Source organism: Scomber japonicus, chromosome 2 (genome assembly GCF_027409825.1).
Source record: "Scomber japonicus isolate fScoJap1 chromosome 2, fScoJap1.pri, whole genome shotgun sequence".
Classification (NCBI taxonomy): Eukaryota; Metazoa; Chordata; class Actinopteri; order Scombriformes; family Scombridae; genus Scomber; species Scomber japonicus.
The window spans coordinates 32,460,785-32,474,376 of record NC_070579.1 but is presented as its reverse complement, the minus strand read 5'-3'; the positions used below and the strand labels follow the sequence as shown (position 1 = coordinate 32,474,376).

At 39.4% G+C, this 13,592-nt stretch overlaps 1 protein-coding gene across 1 annotated transcript; it reads right to left on the bottom strand.

Annotated features, from left to right (window-relative positions):
• Positions 1 to 5,074: 5,074 nt before the first annotated feature.
• On the bottom strand, positions 5,075 to 7,770 carry crybb1l2 (crystallin, beta B1, like 2). Its single transcript, XM_053334822.1, has 5 exons — positions 7,675 to 7,770; positions 7,187 to 7,305; positions 6,649 to 6,781; positions 6,335 to 6,477; positions 5,075 to 5,246 (listed from the first exon to the last, which is right to left on the bottom strand). Exons 1-5 carry the CDS (start codon positions 7,768 to 7,770, stop codon positions 5,075 to 5,077), a joined length of 663 nt encoding a protein of 220 aa, XP_053190797.1.
• Between the last annotated feature and the right edge of the window lie 5,822 nt (positions 7,771 to 13,592).

The window sequence follows — 13,592 nt, the reverse complement described above, 5'->3', positions numbered from 1 at the left end:
GCAGGGGTTTTTAACTGCACTTTCAAAAGCAGAGACCAAAGTGTTTAAGGAGAGAGGGATGAAATAATTATGGGAAAAGTGTTGAAATGATGCATCGTCACATATTAAAATAAACTTTCAAAACCTTCTAACACTGTTTCAAGAACTAAATTAGCTTGGATTTGAGTCTACATTATTCATACCTGTCCAGCTGTCAAAGAAAAATGAGGTGACATCACACAAATCATTTCTATGGAGCTATAATGAGGCACAAAAAATAAATTAAACACAAAGAGTAAACATAAGGTAAATGCAAATAAGCTCCAGGATGTTGCTTTAAGTATGGCAAAATGTTCTTTTTCCCCAGATGAGCCTCCTCTTTCTATTGGCTTTGCTATTTCTGTTACTCCCTCCACCCACATGTTAGTCTGGTGACGTCTGTGGGCTGCAGCCGTATCCACTCTATCTGTGGAGTCTTCATTCATTGTGCAGTTTTCATTCATGTTATTACTGAGAGTTTCAATTTGCTCTCGTGATTGAATGACAGACCAATCAATGATCTGCTCCAGGAGGCTAGCAAACAGGGTGGAGCCACATTTAAGAACAAATAGAAAATCAACACCCCTTCACATGGCAGAGCAGCATGAGATCATTTAATGACTCTAAATGGTCAATCACTTTTCTTTTTTTTTTTTACTCAGTGACTTTAAATTCTGCAGTACCCGTGAGCCTCATCAGTCTCTGCTGTGGAAAAGAAGCCAGCCAGCAATAATTAGAACTGTATCAAATTCTCTTTGTCATCGTAACAAGGGCAAAACACTGCTCCTCTTCTAACACTGACACAGAATCAGAAAGTGAGTTCATTTAAAATTCCAAATCTGTTAATAATTTACTGGATTCTATGAACTGTAAACTTCAGCTTGCTATAAGAGGCACAGGCAGAATTTTAAACTTGGTGTTTGAATATTTCTTAGACTGCAATATTCCCTTATATTAGAGTCTTAGTCAGCTTCCTGTCTTTTGATTTCCTATTAATGAAGCAGATTTTTAGCCACACTAGCAACTTGGCACTCAGTTCGTTGGTCAGTTGGTCCAATACTTTGGTCCAGACTCAAATATATTACCTAACAAATTCTTGGATGGATTGCCATGACATTTTATAACAACACTCATGTTACCCAAAGGATGAATTCGGATGATTTAAGAGACCCCCTGACTTTTCAACTAATGCCACCAGCAGGTCAAAGTGTTCACCTACCTTGTATAAATGTTCATGTTCCCTTGTAAATATATCTTACTTATTTTGGTGATCTACTGAATGTTTCTCTAGCGCCACCATGAGGCTGACTTTTGCAGTATTGAGTTAAATGTTTCAGCAACTATTCAAAATTTAATTAAAAAAATTGTCCCATCCACTTCATGCATGATTGGTCAGCTGTTCCGAGGTGAGAGAAACTTTTCTCTTTTCATGTGAACAACAAGTTTAATGCCCTCCAGGAGAGACGGTCTGAAAATGTGCGTTGTTACTCTTATTTAACAACGCAGGGTATCATGTCAAATCTCCCCACTGTGCCTTTAAGTATAGCCATTAAGAAGAGCTTTAAACGCTTCATACTACTTATGTTAGAGCATAACTCAGCTTGCTCATCTTATGATTCTGTCAGTAAAGTTTTATTTTTTCCAACAAGACCTGCTCCAATTTTGACTGATACTCAAGCAGTAATCATGAACATGCTAACAGGTTGATGCAGGAGGCAGGTTCAAAACAGAACTCTGGAACCAGATAAAACATATCTACAGCTAAAATTCACCCATCTGAGGCTCATTTCTGACAGTGTTCACACTATTTTGTCCCTTATCCGTGATTTTCCTCTGACAGAAAATCAACTTCTGAACACTAACGGCTACAGTAAGGTAGTTTTTAACTGCATTAAATTGTACAGGCTTCATTGTGTGTTGTATCATTAAAGGATGATTTATGAATTTTACAAAAGCGCCAAACTTCTCAGAGCCCTCCGTTGGGACTTCTGATGAAAGAAAACTATTTCCCATATCTCCTCAAAGCATATAACATAACCTAAGGGCATTTAAGTGTTCGGTTTGTTTTGTCTGAGATAGAGAGAGCAATGTGAGTGACAAGGACAGGAAGTTGAATAGGTTCAGTTTGGTTGGAGGGGGTTGAGGCTTAAAGGGAAGAGTAGTAGGACAAGCCTGGAGGGCTACAAGCAGGAAGACTTCTCTTTTTTGAGATTGTACCCAGAGGCAGGCAGCAGTTTCCTTGCAAACTTTCCTCTTAAAACACACTCCAGGGATCAGTCCATCAGTTCCTCAGCCCAGGATTGTTCAGGGTTATCCAGGAAATATTTCCACTGTTTCTGAATGTGTGTCAGTTCTGTAAAAGGGGTTATTGGATAAGTTTATTCCTCTAAGTACACATCTTAAGTCTATACTCTGTCCCAACAGAGTGCTCTGAGAAGTTTAGCGGTTTTGTGAAATGCATAAGTCAACCACTGCCACTCTCTTTCTGCACTATGTTTTCTTGAAGAGGTCAGACAGGTTATCTAAAACTGGAAGTTTAGTGTCTAATCCTCCTGCTCACTCTCACTCCTCTCAGCTCTCCTTCATGTTGCCTTTGTCAGGTGTTCCCTTCCCCCAGCTCACAGGTGTGCCTAATTTATCTCCTCTCCCTCCCCTTTACTTCTGGGCTGTAAAGGGCCATACTGCTCTTTCTGCCCCAAGATGATTTGGGGAATGGTGTTCTTTTTTTCTCATATGTTTATATTTTTGCAGCAGGGTATAGAGTTTTTTAATATTGTCCTGTCTAGCACCCAACACACCGCACTTTATGTAACCATTTCCATCCCCTACGCTACAGCACATTATTGTGTTAGGTTAGATATTTCATTATCGGAGTGAGTACTGTTGTTATTGATGACAATAGTGATCTTTTGCTATATATGAACAGAAAGCATATGAATTGGTGTTCAGGTTGGAGAGGACAAAGGAAACAACATGGTGATATTAATGTACTGTATTATTACCATTCTTCCTGCACCAATGATGACCGAAATATACTCCAGTGCAGTTTACTGGAAGTTGCGTCATTGTATTTTCACGATTTGAAGCCTCAAACTGTTCTATAAAATCATCACTGACATCACGCGCTATGGATAAACCGCATGGCATCAAGAGTCTATGCAGATTACATTATGAATGATGTAGTTTGTCATTGTGGTGCACAGGGGAAGGAGAAAGCATTGCATAACTGATTGTATTATATATAAAAAGAAAGTGTGAATGCTGAAATGTGGTCAAATCCATTTAGACACTGACGTTTGCAGACCACACTGGCCGTGAGTATTCTCTCCTTGCTGAGAAAGATAAATAATGCAAGAAATCATTCTCCAGAGAAAGCCTCAAAACATAGAGTAATGTGCTATTTTAGATGGAAGGTGGATGAGATTGGAGTGCTTTCTTCTCTCACAAATCAACAATGTGGATTCAAGTTGTTCTCCATCATTACAAACCAAACCTGTGTTTCTGCAGCATGAATTATTTTGCGTGATTATACTTTTGAGCGGACTGGAGATAGAAGTCACAAATCACCTCGAGATGTGTTCTAACAATAATAAATCTAGTGAGCTGGTCGATACTTAGAATTATTTCAAGCACATAAAGTAAGTCAACAGAAATTCTTGTGCTTTAAAGAAAAAGATGAAGTCCAAGCAACATGTTTTCTGTTCTGGCAGCGAGTCAGGGTACACCTACTCATTTTCCTGAATAATACAACATGAATTAGAGCTACAGTGTAAAAAATAATGAACTCCTTGCTGCTCACTTGGATGCTGTTGGATCACTGAGTGAGCCTTTCGGGGCAAAGGCTCAGGGGTCGAAGAGATTGAAATGACCACTATTAACCTTTTCTAATTGCAAAGTCCAAGGGCTCGGTCAAACATAGAGATATCCTGATTATATTTTTGACCATGTAATATCTACTGATACCAAGCATAATCTATTAGAGGCTCCAGGGATGTCACCCTCTTTATTTCTAGATTGAAATATCTCAACTTTTTGCCATAAAATTTGGCACACACTTTCATGTAACTCTCAGGATAAAATTCAAATACATCTGGAGATCTGTTAACTTTTCGTCTAGTGCCATCATCAGGTCAAATTTTTAATTTGTCCAATTATTTGGTTCATACCAAAGTCTTGCTGTTATTTCTTGTTGATTTTCTCCTACATATTTCAGCTACGTAATAATTGGGAGATTTGGGAAAGATTTAGAGAGCCTCTTCTTATCTCCAGCATGAACAAAACATTAAAGTTCAGGATCTGTGTTCAACCAACTGCATGAATGTAAAGCTTAACATGGAAAATATTACAGAAAAAGGTGTAAAGCAACTAGCACCGTGCCTATTATCATAATCTGTCCATGGTTTTAGTACACATATATCACTACCATATCACTACCATATATGTTAAATAAGACACAATTTCAAGTGAGTAGGATTTAAGATGCTTTATTGGGTTTCAGGGTTTTGATGTGGCTTCAGGATCTGAGCGCAGACATTTTGCCACCGCTTTCTTTTCGGGGCTCTCTTCTGCTTCCGATCCCCACCACACAAACACACACGAATCCACAATGGTAGCCCCTTCAGTCAGGCGATAACGAGTTGCGTGAGGGCTGACTTAGGTGGGATGTGGAATAGAAGTGTGTGAGGGGGAGAGAGGGAGGGAGGGGAGGAGGGAGGAAAGTGGGAAGCAGGGAGCTGACAGAGACGGTGTGAGGGAGAACAAAAATGGAGAGTGTTTATTATAAGAATCGGTCTCGACGGTCCATGTAATTATCTGCTCTTCGCTTTTGAATAACTTTTCATTGGTCACTAGATTACAATGTTCCAACAGCTAAAAATAACAACCTAGTGTCTTCCCTGCACTCAAACCGCCGATTGATTTTGGGACAGAAGAGAAATGATTACACCCTCTCCCTTCTCCTCTCCTTCTTCGTCCTCCCTCCTCCGCTTCCATCTCTGTGCCCTCCCTCAATCCCCATTTCTCCTCCGATCCCTCTCTTCCTCGCCCTCGCTGGGTTTCACTTGGAGGACGTGGTGTAGCAGCCATGAGGGTGCCACTGCATGTCACGGATACGCCTGATGGACTGCATCTGAGGGCAACGGGCGCCAAACTCGTTGAAATGCCTGTAGTCACCCTTCTCCAGCAGGTACTGGCTACCACGATATCCGGGGAACTGGTAACCCACCCAACTGCAGAGAAACAGGGGAAGAGGGGAAAGAAATTTAATTTACATTTTCACAAGAATCACATTGTAGAATTTGAAGAGGAAAAGAGTTCATAATTGAACTGAGAAAATGACAGGAAAATTGATTCACAAACAAAAAACGCAAGGCTGACAGATGTGTAACAAACAAGCAAAATGTGAGAGAACAATGCTAGAAAGACAGATGTGAAGAAATCAAGGAGGATAGACATATTTTAACAAATAATGATATTGATCTGCTAGTCCTGCTACTGATGAGCAATGTGCCTTCCAGCTGTTTGTTTCAGGTAGCCTGCAGTGCTACAAATGAAGTAATCACAGCAGATAAGGAACCATGTCTGCTACCACACCCATAAGGGCAGAAATGCACTGAGCTGCTGACGTTCATGACACCCTCGGCTAGCTGCTAATGAAAAAGCCTCTATTCCTGAGCTTACTCCTAGGCCGACACTTAGAGCACTCAGATAGTGGATGATTATGCTGCTGTTTCTCTCAGTTTGACAGTCACGTCACGAATGGTCTGACGCAGTTGTTGCAAAAACAGGGTGTAGTGTCTGTAGCCGACTCTTAAAAAATGTATGCCTTAACAATCTGAAGTTGCAATTAGAGAAAAACTTGCAATAGCTGACTTTCAACTCTACAGCCAAACATAAAGAACAGAGGCAGGTCTTCTTGGTGTTTGAAGAAATGTTTCGACATTCTGGGAGATAGTTTTATTATTCTCTTTTTTGAAAAAATGGATACAGCTGTTCTGTCTGTGCTTTTATATTTACCATACAGCCAGTAGCAGCTGGTTATATATATATATATATAGAGAGATATTATGAGCTTTAGAAGTTTTGGTAGAAAATTAGTTGCGTTTGGAATGAGTCTGGTTAGCTGTTTCTCCTTGTTTTTATGCTAAGCTAACCTAAGCTAACAGACTGCTGATGGTTGCTTCCCATTTGTCAGACAGAGATGTGAGTGGTATTAATTTTCTTGTCCAACTCTTGGCAAGAAAGTGAATAAGGTATTTACCATAATGCCAAATGATACATTTAAAATCAACTTGTAACACGTTGCCACAATACTCACGTTCCACAGCTAACCATGATGCTGCCAACTCTGTCGGTGAAGCCATAAGAGAACAGGCTAGGAACATCATCATCCATGATCTCCATCTTACGACCCTTGAACTCTCCGACCTCATACAGGCAGATCTTGTGCTTCTCGGGGTCCTGGAAGATGATGGAGATAGAAAAAAAAGGGGGAGAGTAGTTGGAAAATGGGCCGATACAGACAGAGATTAAGAAAAGTAAAGCAAACTACCGTCAAGAGTATAGAAAATGGGCGTTAAAGCCAGGAGAGCATTTCATTCTCAGGAAGGTCAAACAGAAAGAAGGCTTTACCATGCGGACAGGCCTGAAGGACAGCAGGTAATCATTCCTCTGGCTGTTGCTCCAGGAGTCCCAACGGGGGTACTCGCCCTTCTCCAGGATGAACATCTCACCACAGAAGTTCATCTGCTCATAGCCCACGAAGCTGAGAAGATAAGAAAAGGTCACATGGAAGGAAGAGGAGTGAAGGTGGTTGATTAATTTGGCATAAATGTTCTCTGTATCCCATTAGTGCTTATATTCTTTTCATTTTAATGGACAACACATTAAAATTGCTGCACTGCTCTAGTCACAGTCCCTGCTATGTGTTGCTTTGTTATGTGTGTAATTTAGGTATTTGAGTTCACTCCACTACTGCACTCTCTGAAAATCACTCGGGATAAAAGCATTAGCCGAAAGCCTAAAACGCATAGTGTAATATTTCAGATAATGGGAAGGTACAACTGAAATCACCTAATATGTGCTCACTCGGACGAGTGTGGGTGCTGTGTACAGTGTGTTTCTTGCATGTGTGGGTGGGTGTGTGGCTGTAAAGGTACAGGCAACTTACGGTCCACAGTCAACACGCAGGGAGCGCACTCTGTCCATTCCCATGTCGCACACATTCATACACTCGTTGGTGATCTCGATACAACGGCCCTGGAAGTTCTCCTGGTCGTACACACACATCTGGATGGTTGAGAGGAGTAGAAAAATAAAAATGAGAACATGGGCGAGAAAGTCAACATCAACAACTAAGGAGAGTAGACGTAGGAAGGAAGGAGTGTGATAGAGGAGAAAGGCGAGTACGAGGTGAAGCAAAAGTGTGTTGTTTTGACAACCACAGTTGACTTAACACATAGAGGCCTTGCATGGTATTTTTCTGGCAGTTGTAGCTGTCAGCCGCCCCCTCACAGAGCTATAGGAACTAGCAGGTTGTGATAATAGACATCCGCCCAGAGGCTAAAGTGTTAGGCCAGCTGCTCCACACCATGTGAACAAAAGATTGTGCAATTTATTTTTAGATGTTTGATCATATATTGCATGTGTGTGTACTACCTTGTAAGACATCATGCCCATCTCAGACATCTTGTTCTGAGCGGCCTTCCCGTCGGTCTGGGAAGCAGACTTGGACTTCTCTCCTCCAGCAGACATGGTGACTGAGAAAAGAGAAGGACACATTTAGGGACTGACAAAAATTATGAGAAAAAATTACCCTCCCTTTGTCTAAAAGAAAAATTGCAACACTCCCCACAATAGCTTAGATATTTAAGGTGGTACTTCAATTTAATCCTTAATATGTTAATGGTAAAAAATAATCATTTTCACATCAAACACCACAATAGAAGTATAATTGGCAATTACCAAAATAATAGCAAACATCACAAAATTATGACAACAATCAGACTTTAACAAATATTCTATTCATTCTTTACTTTTGAACCAAGACCTGTCCTTTTTTTTAAATAACTTTTACTTCGCTCTAGTTCTGCTTCTGTTAAAATGCCCAATTAAGTGACAAAGTATCTCCTCTTCAGTAAGAAAGAAAAAACACACAACTCCCCCCTTTTCTGAACCCCTCTCCAATACATTTTCTACAATAACTAACAAAGCTGAATTCAGTACAAACTTCACCATACAAACTACCATGTTATCACTCAACTGGCTTTACACTGCAATGTATAGTAAACAACATCAAACGTCTTCTATCAAAATTCTTGTACAAATAAAATATATTCTACTTAAATCAGATTTACCTACACAGTTATCTCATTCTTTGCAAATCCACAAAAATAGCACATTTAAAATAAGTATATATTACACATATAAACACATTTATAAAGCCTGAAACTGGAAGTTTTTAACCTAAATTAAAAAATGAGCCGTCATGCTGTGTTTTAAATCCGCATTAGCTAATTCAATCTCAGAATGAATGATTTATTCTAAATACAAGAGACTTAAACAGGCTGCAGTGCATTTTATGGCTGGATTTGCATGATAGACATTCACATTTCACCTGAAATGTTTGACTTTCACATCTCCAGCTTGAACAACTCATTATTAGTTATTAAATAAGTCTCTGTCTATCTCCCTTTCTTTCTTTTCTTTTCTGTATGTTTGTCCACTGTCTTACCTCTGGCAGTGTGTGAGTAAAAATGGAGTAGACTCAGGAGTGAGACTGGTGGTCTGTGTGAGTGTGTGCTGGGCCCCATGTAGCTTTTATATGCTGGCGCCCAGTGAGAGGGGATTATAGACACAGAAACAAACTCGCTGAGCTCACAGCCCCCACAGAATAGAAATACCCCATCATCAAAGAGAGAGAGTGAGAGAGAGAGAGATGGTGGGGCAGAGAGAGAGGCAGAGAGATGCTAGGTTACAGGCCCAAAGGGAGAGAAGAACTTGAGAAAGAATATAACAATGTAAAAAAAATTAGTCTCAGAGAGTGTCAGCTCAAACTTAAAAGGGTTATTTTAAACTATGAGCCTTGATGAAAGACAAATTGAGCTAAAAACAGAGCACAGCTGGACTGAAATGAGACTTTTTTTGTGAGCTTTTACACACAAAAGCATCCTAACCACAATATCAGTTTCATAATACCAAAGCCAGCTGGCCAGGTTCACATTTAAGAGGCTGTCACATAATTATTCACTCCTATTGCCTTCAGTGAGGTAGTGCTGTAATCAAAAGACACTGGGACAAATAATAACAGGAAAAGCAATAAGCTGTGAGAAGCAATAACCTCTTTGTTCCACCTCTGGGTGAGCAAAGAGGTTCAGAGTGTGCATGGACTATAACCTGAATCTCCATGTACATCACAGTGGGAGAAAGCAATGAAATTAAAGCCCCTCTGCCTTTTTTGTCCTTATGTGGGCGGATAAAATAATGTGATGGGTATTAGCTGCAGGAGAGATGACCATGAGCTGCTTATTTGTAAGTGAACACGAGGGTGTAAACTGGTCAAACATAGCTCTGAACGCACATTCTGAGGTCACGTGTTGTGTGACATCAAGGCTCTGCATGAGGCTGCTGAGGCTAAAGTCTGTTACTTCCAGTACCTCAGCTGTTCATCAGATCACATCCTGATCCCCTGAGGTGAAAATCGTCATAAATCCTGCAAGTTGAACTTTGTCAAATTCTCACTCTCAGGGGAGCATCAGTGAAATTTTAATGGGAGAGGAATTGAAGGGATGAATCATACACTCTCTGTGACTGTTGGATGTCCTCAGTCACAGCTGAGAGTCACATGAATGTATTAAATGAAGTGGATGACAGTGAGGGGAAGTTGGCACAGTGGGACACCTCTATTATTCATTCATCCTGGAGGACAGACTGAAGGCCTCCATTCACAACTGGATTCAATCAAGGTTCATCATCCTATAGTACAGTTGATTTGATGAAATATTTCTCAGAGGCGGTGAGGAAGAAAGAGTACAAATATACAAGTGCATCCTGTTTGGATATATTTTGTTTAAATGTGTGATTTTCTTTCTTTCTGTCTGAAATCACATCATATATCATAGAAATTATGAAGTAAATGTAGGAGAGGGCGTTTACATGTCCTAACTAACACAACAACAGAGAAAACACAGATAGCATCAAATGTTCACATAGAGCACAATAGAACAGGATCTGTAAGACATGAAAGAAATGATATCTATATCTATTTAAAATAGAATATAATAACAAAAAAAATAAGTTAAAAATATGATATTTGAATTCAAATTCAAAATTTAGATTTGTAAGATATTGTTCAGTAATAAATAAGGAAAGTTCAGATTCTTTCTGGATGCTTCTCAGCCAAGGAGGAGTTTTGACTTTTATTTGATATTTGCACAGAATTATTAAGTCGTAAACCATTTATCTTTTATCTTGTATGAATGTCCCTTTAGACAATGCTGTGTGACTGTACAGTTTACATTCAGCTGGAAACAAAGCATTGACTCAACATTGTAATGTGTTCATACTGTGGGTCTAAAGGTTTACTAGGTGATGAGTAACAGTCTGTAATAGCATCACTGTAAAGCTGTAAACTTCATCAGATTATACATGGCATGCTAACAAAAGTCAGCTTGCTTTAAAAAAGCCCACTGATCAGTACCTGGAGCATGGCTGACGTGTGAAATATACCTTCACCTGTGATGTTTAATTTTCTCAGTTTAATACACATTAACAGGGAAATACAGCATTTAACACAATAGGACATCACAGAATATGAGCAAAACAAAGCTCTAAAACAACAAACTAGTAAGTTAAACGTCACTCAGGTCGAGTCTTGTGCGTTGTCATGGACTACACAGGCTGTTACACCAGCTCATTACATGACTGAAAATCCATCCATTGATCACTCTGTCAGTACATCTGTGTTCGTGTGTGTTTAGTACATCATCCCATTTATAAGACTGAGTGTGTGTGCGTCAGTGTTGCATCCTCATGTTAGAAATGCATCCTTTGGTACTTTATCCCAAATAGTTCACATATCTGAGAGGTTGATTACATGTGCAGAGCTGATACTAGAACCACATGATCCAATTGGAGCATCCAGGCAAAAATACCCACATGAGATTGTGTTACATAAAAGTAAAAAGCACCCCTCCAGAGGAGTGATTTCTTCCTCTACATCGGCAAACGACACGACGCCCTATACATCAGGATTCACTCTCGTTATAAAACACAGCTGGTGCAAGAAATTCTGTTGGAATATCACAATGGTCGTGACTTGGGTTGTCCTTTGATGAGGCCTGTGTGTGTTTGTGTGTGTGTGTGTGTGTGTGTGTGTGATGACAAATGTAAGTTCCAAGGACCAGATGAGGTAAGAGTGGGAATGTTGCTGTGGTAACTGGCCCATTGTCTGAAGTGATGGACTTGTGGGTTTACATTAAAGCCACATCAATGCGTATATTGTGCGGATGTGACACAACAGCAGCTTTATAGGCTGAAAACTTTCCTAAAATAGCCACAAAGTTGGGCTGTTTTCTATTTTATTGGTTTCATTTGCACATGTATAACTATCCTGAACCATTGTCTAGCTCTTTTTTCTCACTCGTTTAAAGAGAATACCATTATTAGTATTAACCAATAATTATAGTCATTAATTTTATTGCTCTATCCCAATTTCCACGACTTATGGGAGGCAGCAGTGACACAGGCTCCCTGGATGGCTTTACAAATCCACCTCATTCTCTGCCTATAGCCCCGGCCATTGTTGCTCTATACGATGGCACTGCTGACCTATACGAATAGACCAAGAACACAACAGCCCTGCATTCACCACCCGTACCTCTGTGGCTGCACTGTATATGATCTGCTGAGTCGACAGGCTACATGGGTTGAGCTACAAAGAGAGAGAGAGAGAAAGAGAGGCAGAGAGAGAGAGAGAGGGCACCAGCCGGCTACCCGGCGCGCGCACGATCCGTTTTTACGCACAATAACACGAGAACAGAGGAGCGCCCAGAGGCCACATGGGTGTTTAGGGTCATCTCACCTGGGTCAAGCTGGTTACAGTTAGCCACGTGCCGGAAGTCATGTTTCTTCGTCCTTCAAAATAAAAACCTGACTTCTAAGATTTGAATGAGAATAATGAAAGAATGAATAAATATAGAAATAAAAGAAATATAGAAATAAAGCACAATCAACAATCGTTTTATACTGACTCATCTGCTGATTATGCATGAGTTTATCGATTCAAATGTCATGAAGTCTAGTCAAAAATGTGTAGTATCTTAAAGCCCAGGGGGGTCAATTCAAAGATATTTAATTTATGATGTTAGTAAAGCAACAATCCTCATAAAGGAGAAACTAGAGGATTTTTGATAGTTTTGCTTAAAAACATAATTAATTGATTTATTATCAAAATAGTTTATAATAATAATAATAATAATAATGCATTTTATTTAAAGGCGCCTTTCAAAGCACTCAAGGTAACCTTACAAGGCACATATAACACAACAACAGTACATCAAACAATACAAATCAGGTGACATTTAGTGCAGAGATAAAGAATAAAGAAGAATAAATATGAACGAGACTTCAAAGTGTATTAATATAATAAATAAACAAGAATGAAGATTGCATAGTTAATGGGAGACAGAGTAGGCCACTCTGAATAGGTGCGTTATGATTACTTTTCTGTTGATTGACTAATCTATTAATTGGCAGTTTGTTTCAGTAGCAGGCTAATGGGCTTAGAATATAAAGAATAATAAAGCAGTATCTGTAGTTAATCATTTATTCATGAATGTTGTGAAAATTAAGAATATGTTTAAAAAGAAGGTGTTAAAGGTTTTATAAACTGTGACTTGGGGAAAATAAAATTTGAATTGTGATAACTGTACTGTGTAATGTACAAAGCATGTGACCATCTGGATGATGATGTTGAACAATGTATCACACTGAAATCTAAATCAACACACACGGTTATTCTGTTCAATAGAGCTTAATTTGAAGAATTGAACCAGAAGTATCTACCTTTATTGTGTCAAGCTTCACACTCGACAAATTCTCCTCGTTCAGAGTCATTGGTATGTTGGGGCAATACGCGCGCACGCGCGGGCACGAGGGCCCCGCGTGGACGCCGGTATAAAACAGAAGCGCCAGGTTCACACAAAAGTCTCCTAAAGAGGATTTGACGTGTGAGGAGCGCGAGGAGAGCATCCAGGTAAGCAGAGCGGGAAACTAATGATAAACTTTCCCACGCGCTGGATTTACAGGATCACTGTTTGTACCTCAAACTTGTTACTTTATAGTTGATTTTTTTTTGTAAATTCAATGTCAAATGTCCTGATTCATATGGAAGGAAATATTTTTATTTTATTTTATTTTTATTTAATTGTTTGCAATTTTTTTCCTCACAACAAATATAAACTATTACTTTCACTTAACATTTAAAAATAACTATTTGTATCTATTAACCAATACTATTTACATTTAATGATTTTTCATCCCTTTTCTGATCCATGTCTCTCTGTTTTTCTCTAGAC

Bases quoted from the DNA above. Each gene is read 5' to 3' on its own strand.
- crybb1l2 (XM_053334822.1), bottom strand. From the start codon at position 7,770: ATGTCTGCTGGAGGAGAGAAGTCCAAGTCTGCTTCCCAGACCGACGGG. The intron at 6,782-7,186 runs GTAAGTTGCCTG...TTATCTTCTCAG, and splicing joins CTGCGTGTTGACTGTGGACC to CTTCGTGGGCTATGAGCAGA. The intron at 5,247-6,334 runs GTGAGTATTGTG...GTTTCTCTGCAG, and splicing joins ATCATGGTTAGCTGTGGAAC to TTGGGTGGGTTACCAGTTCC.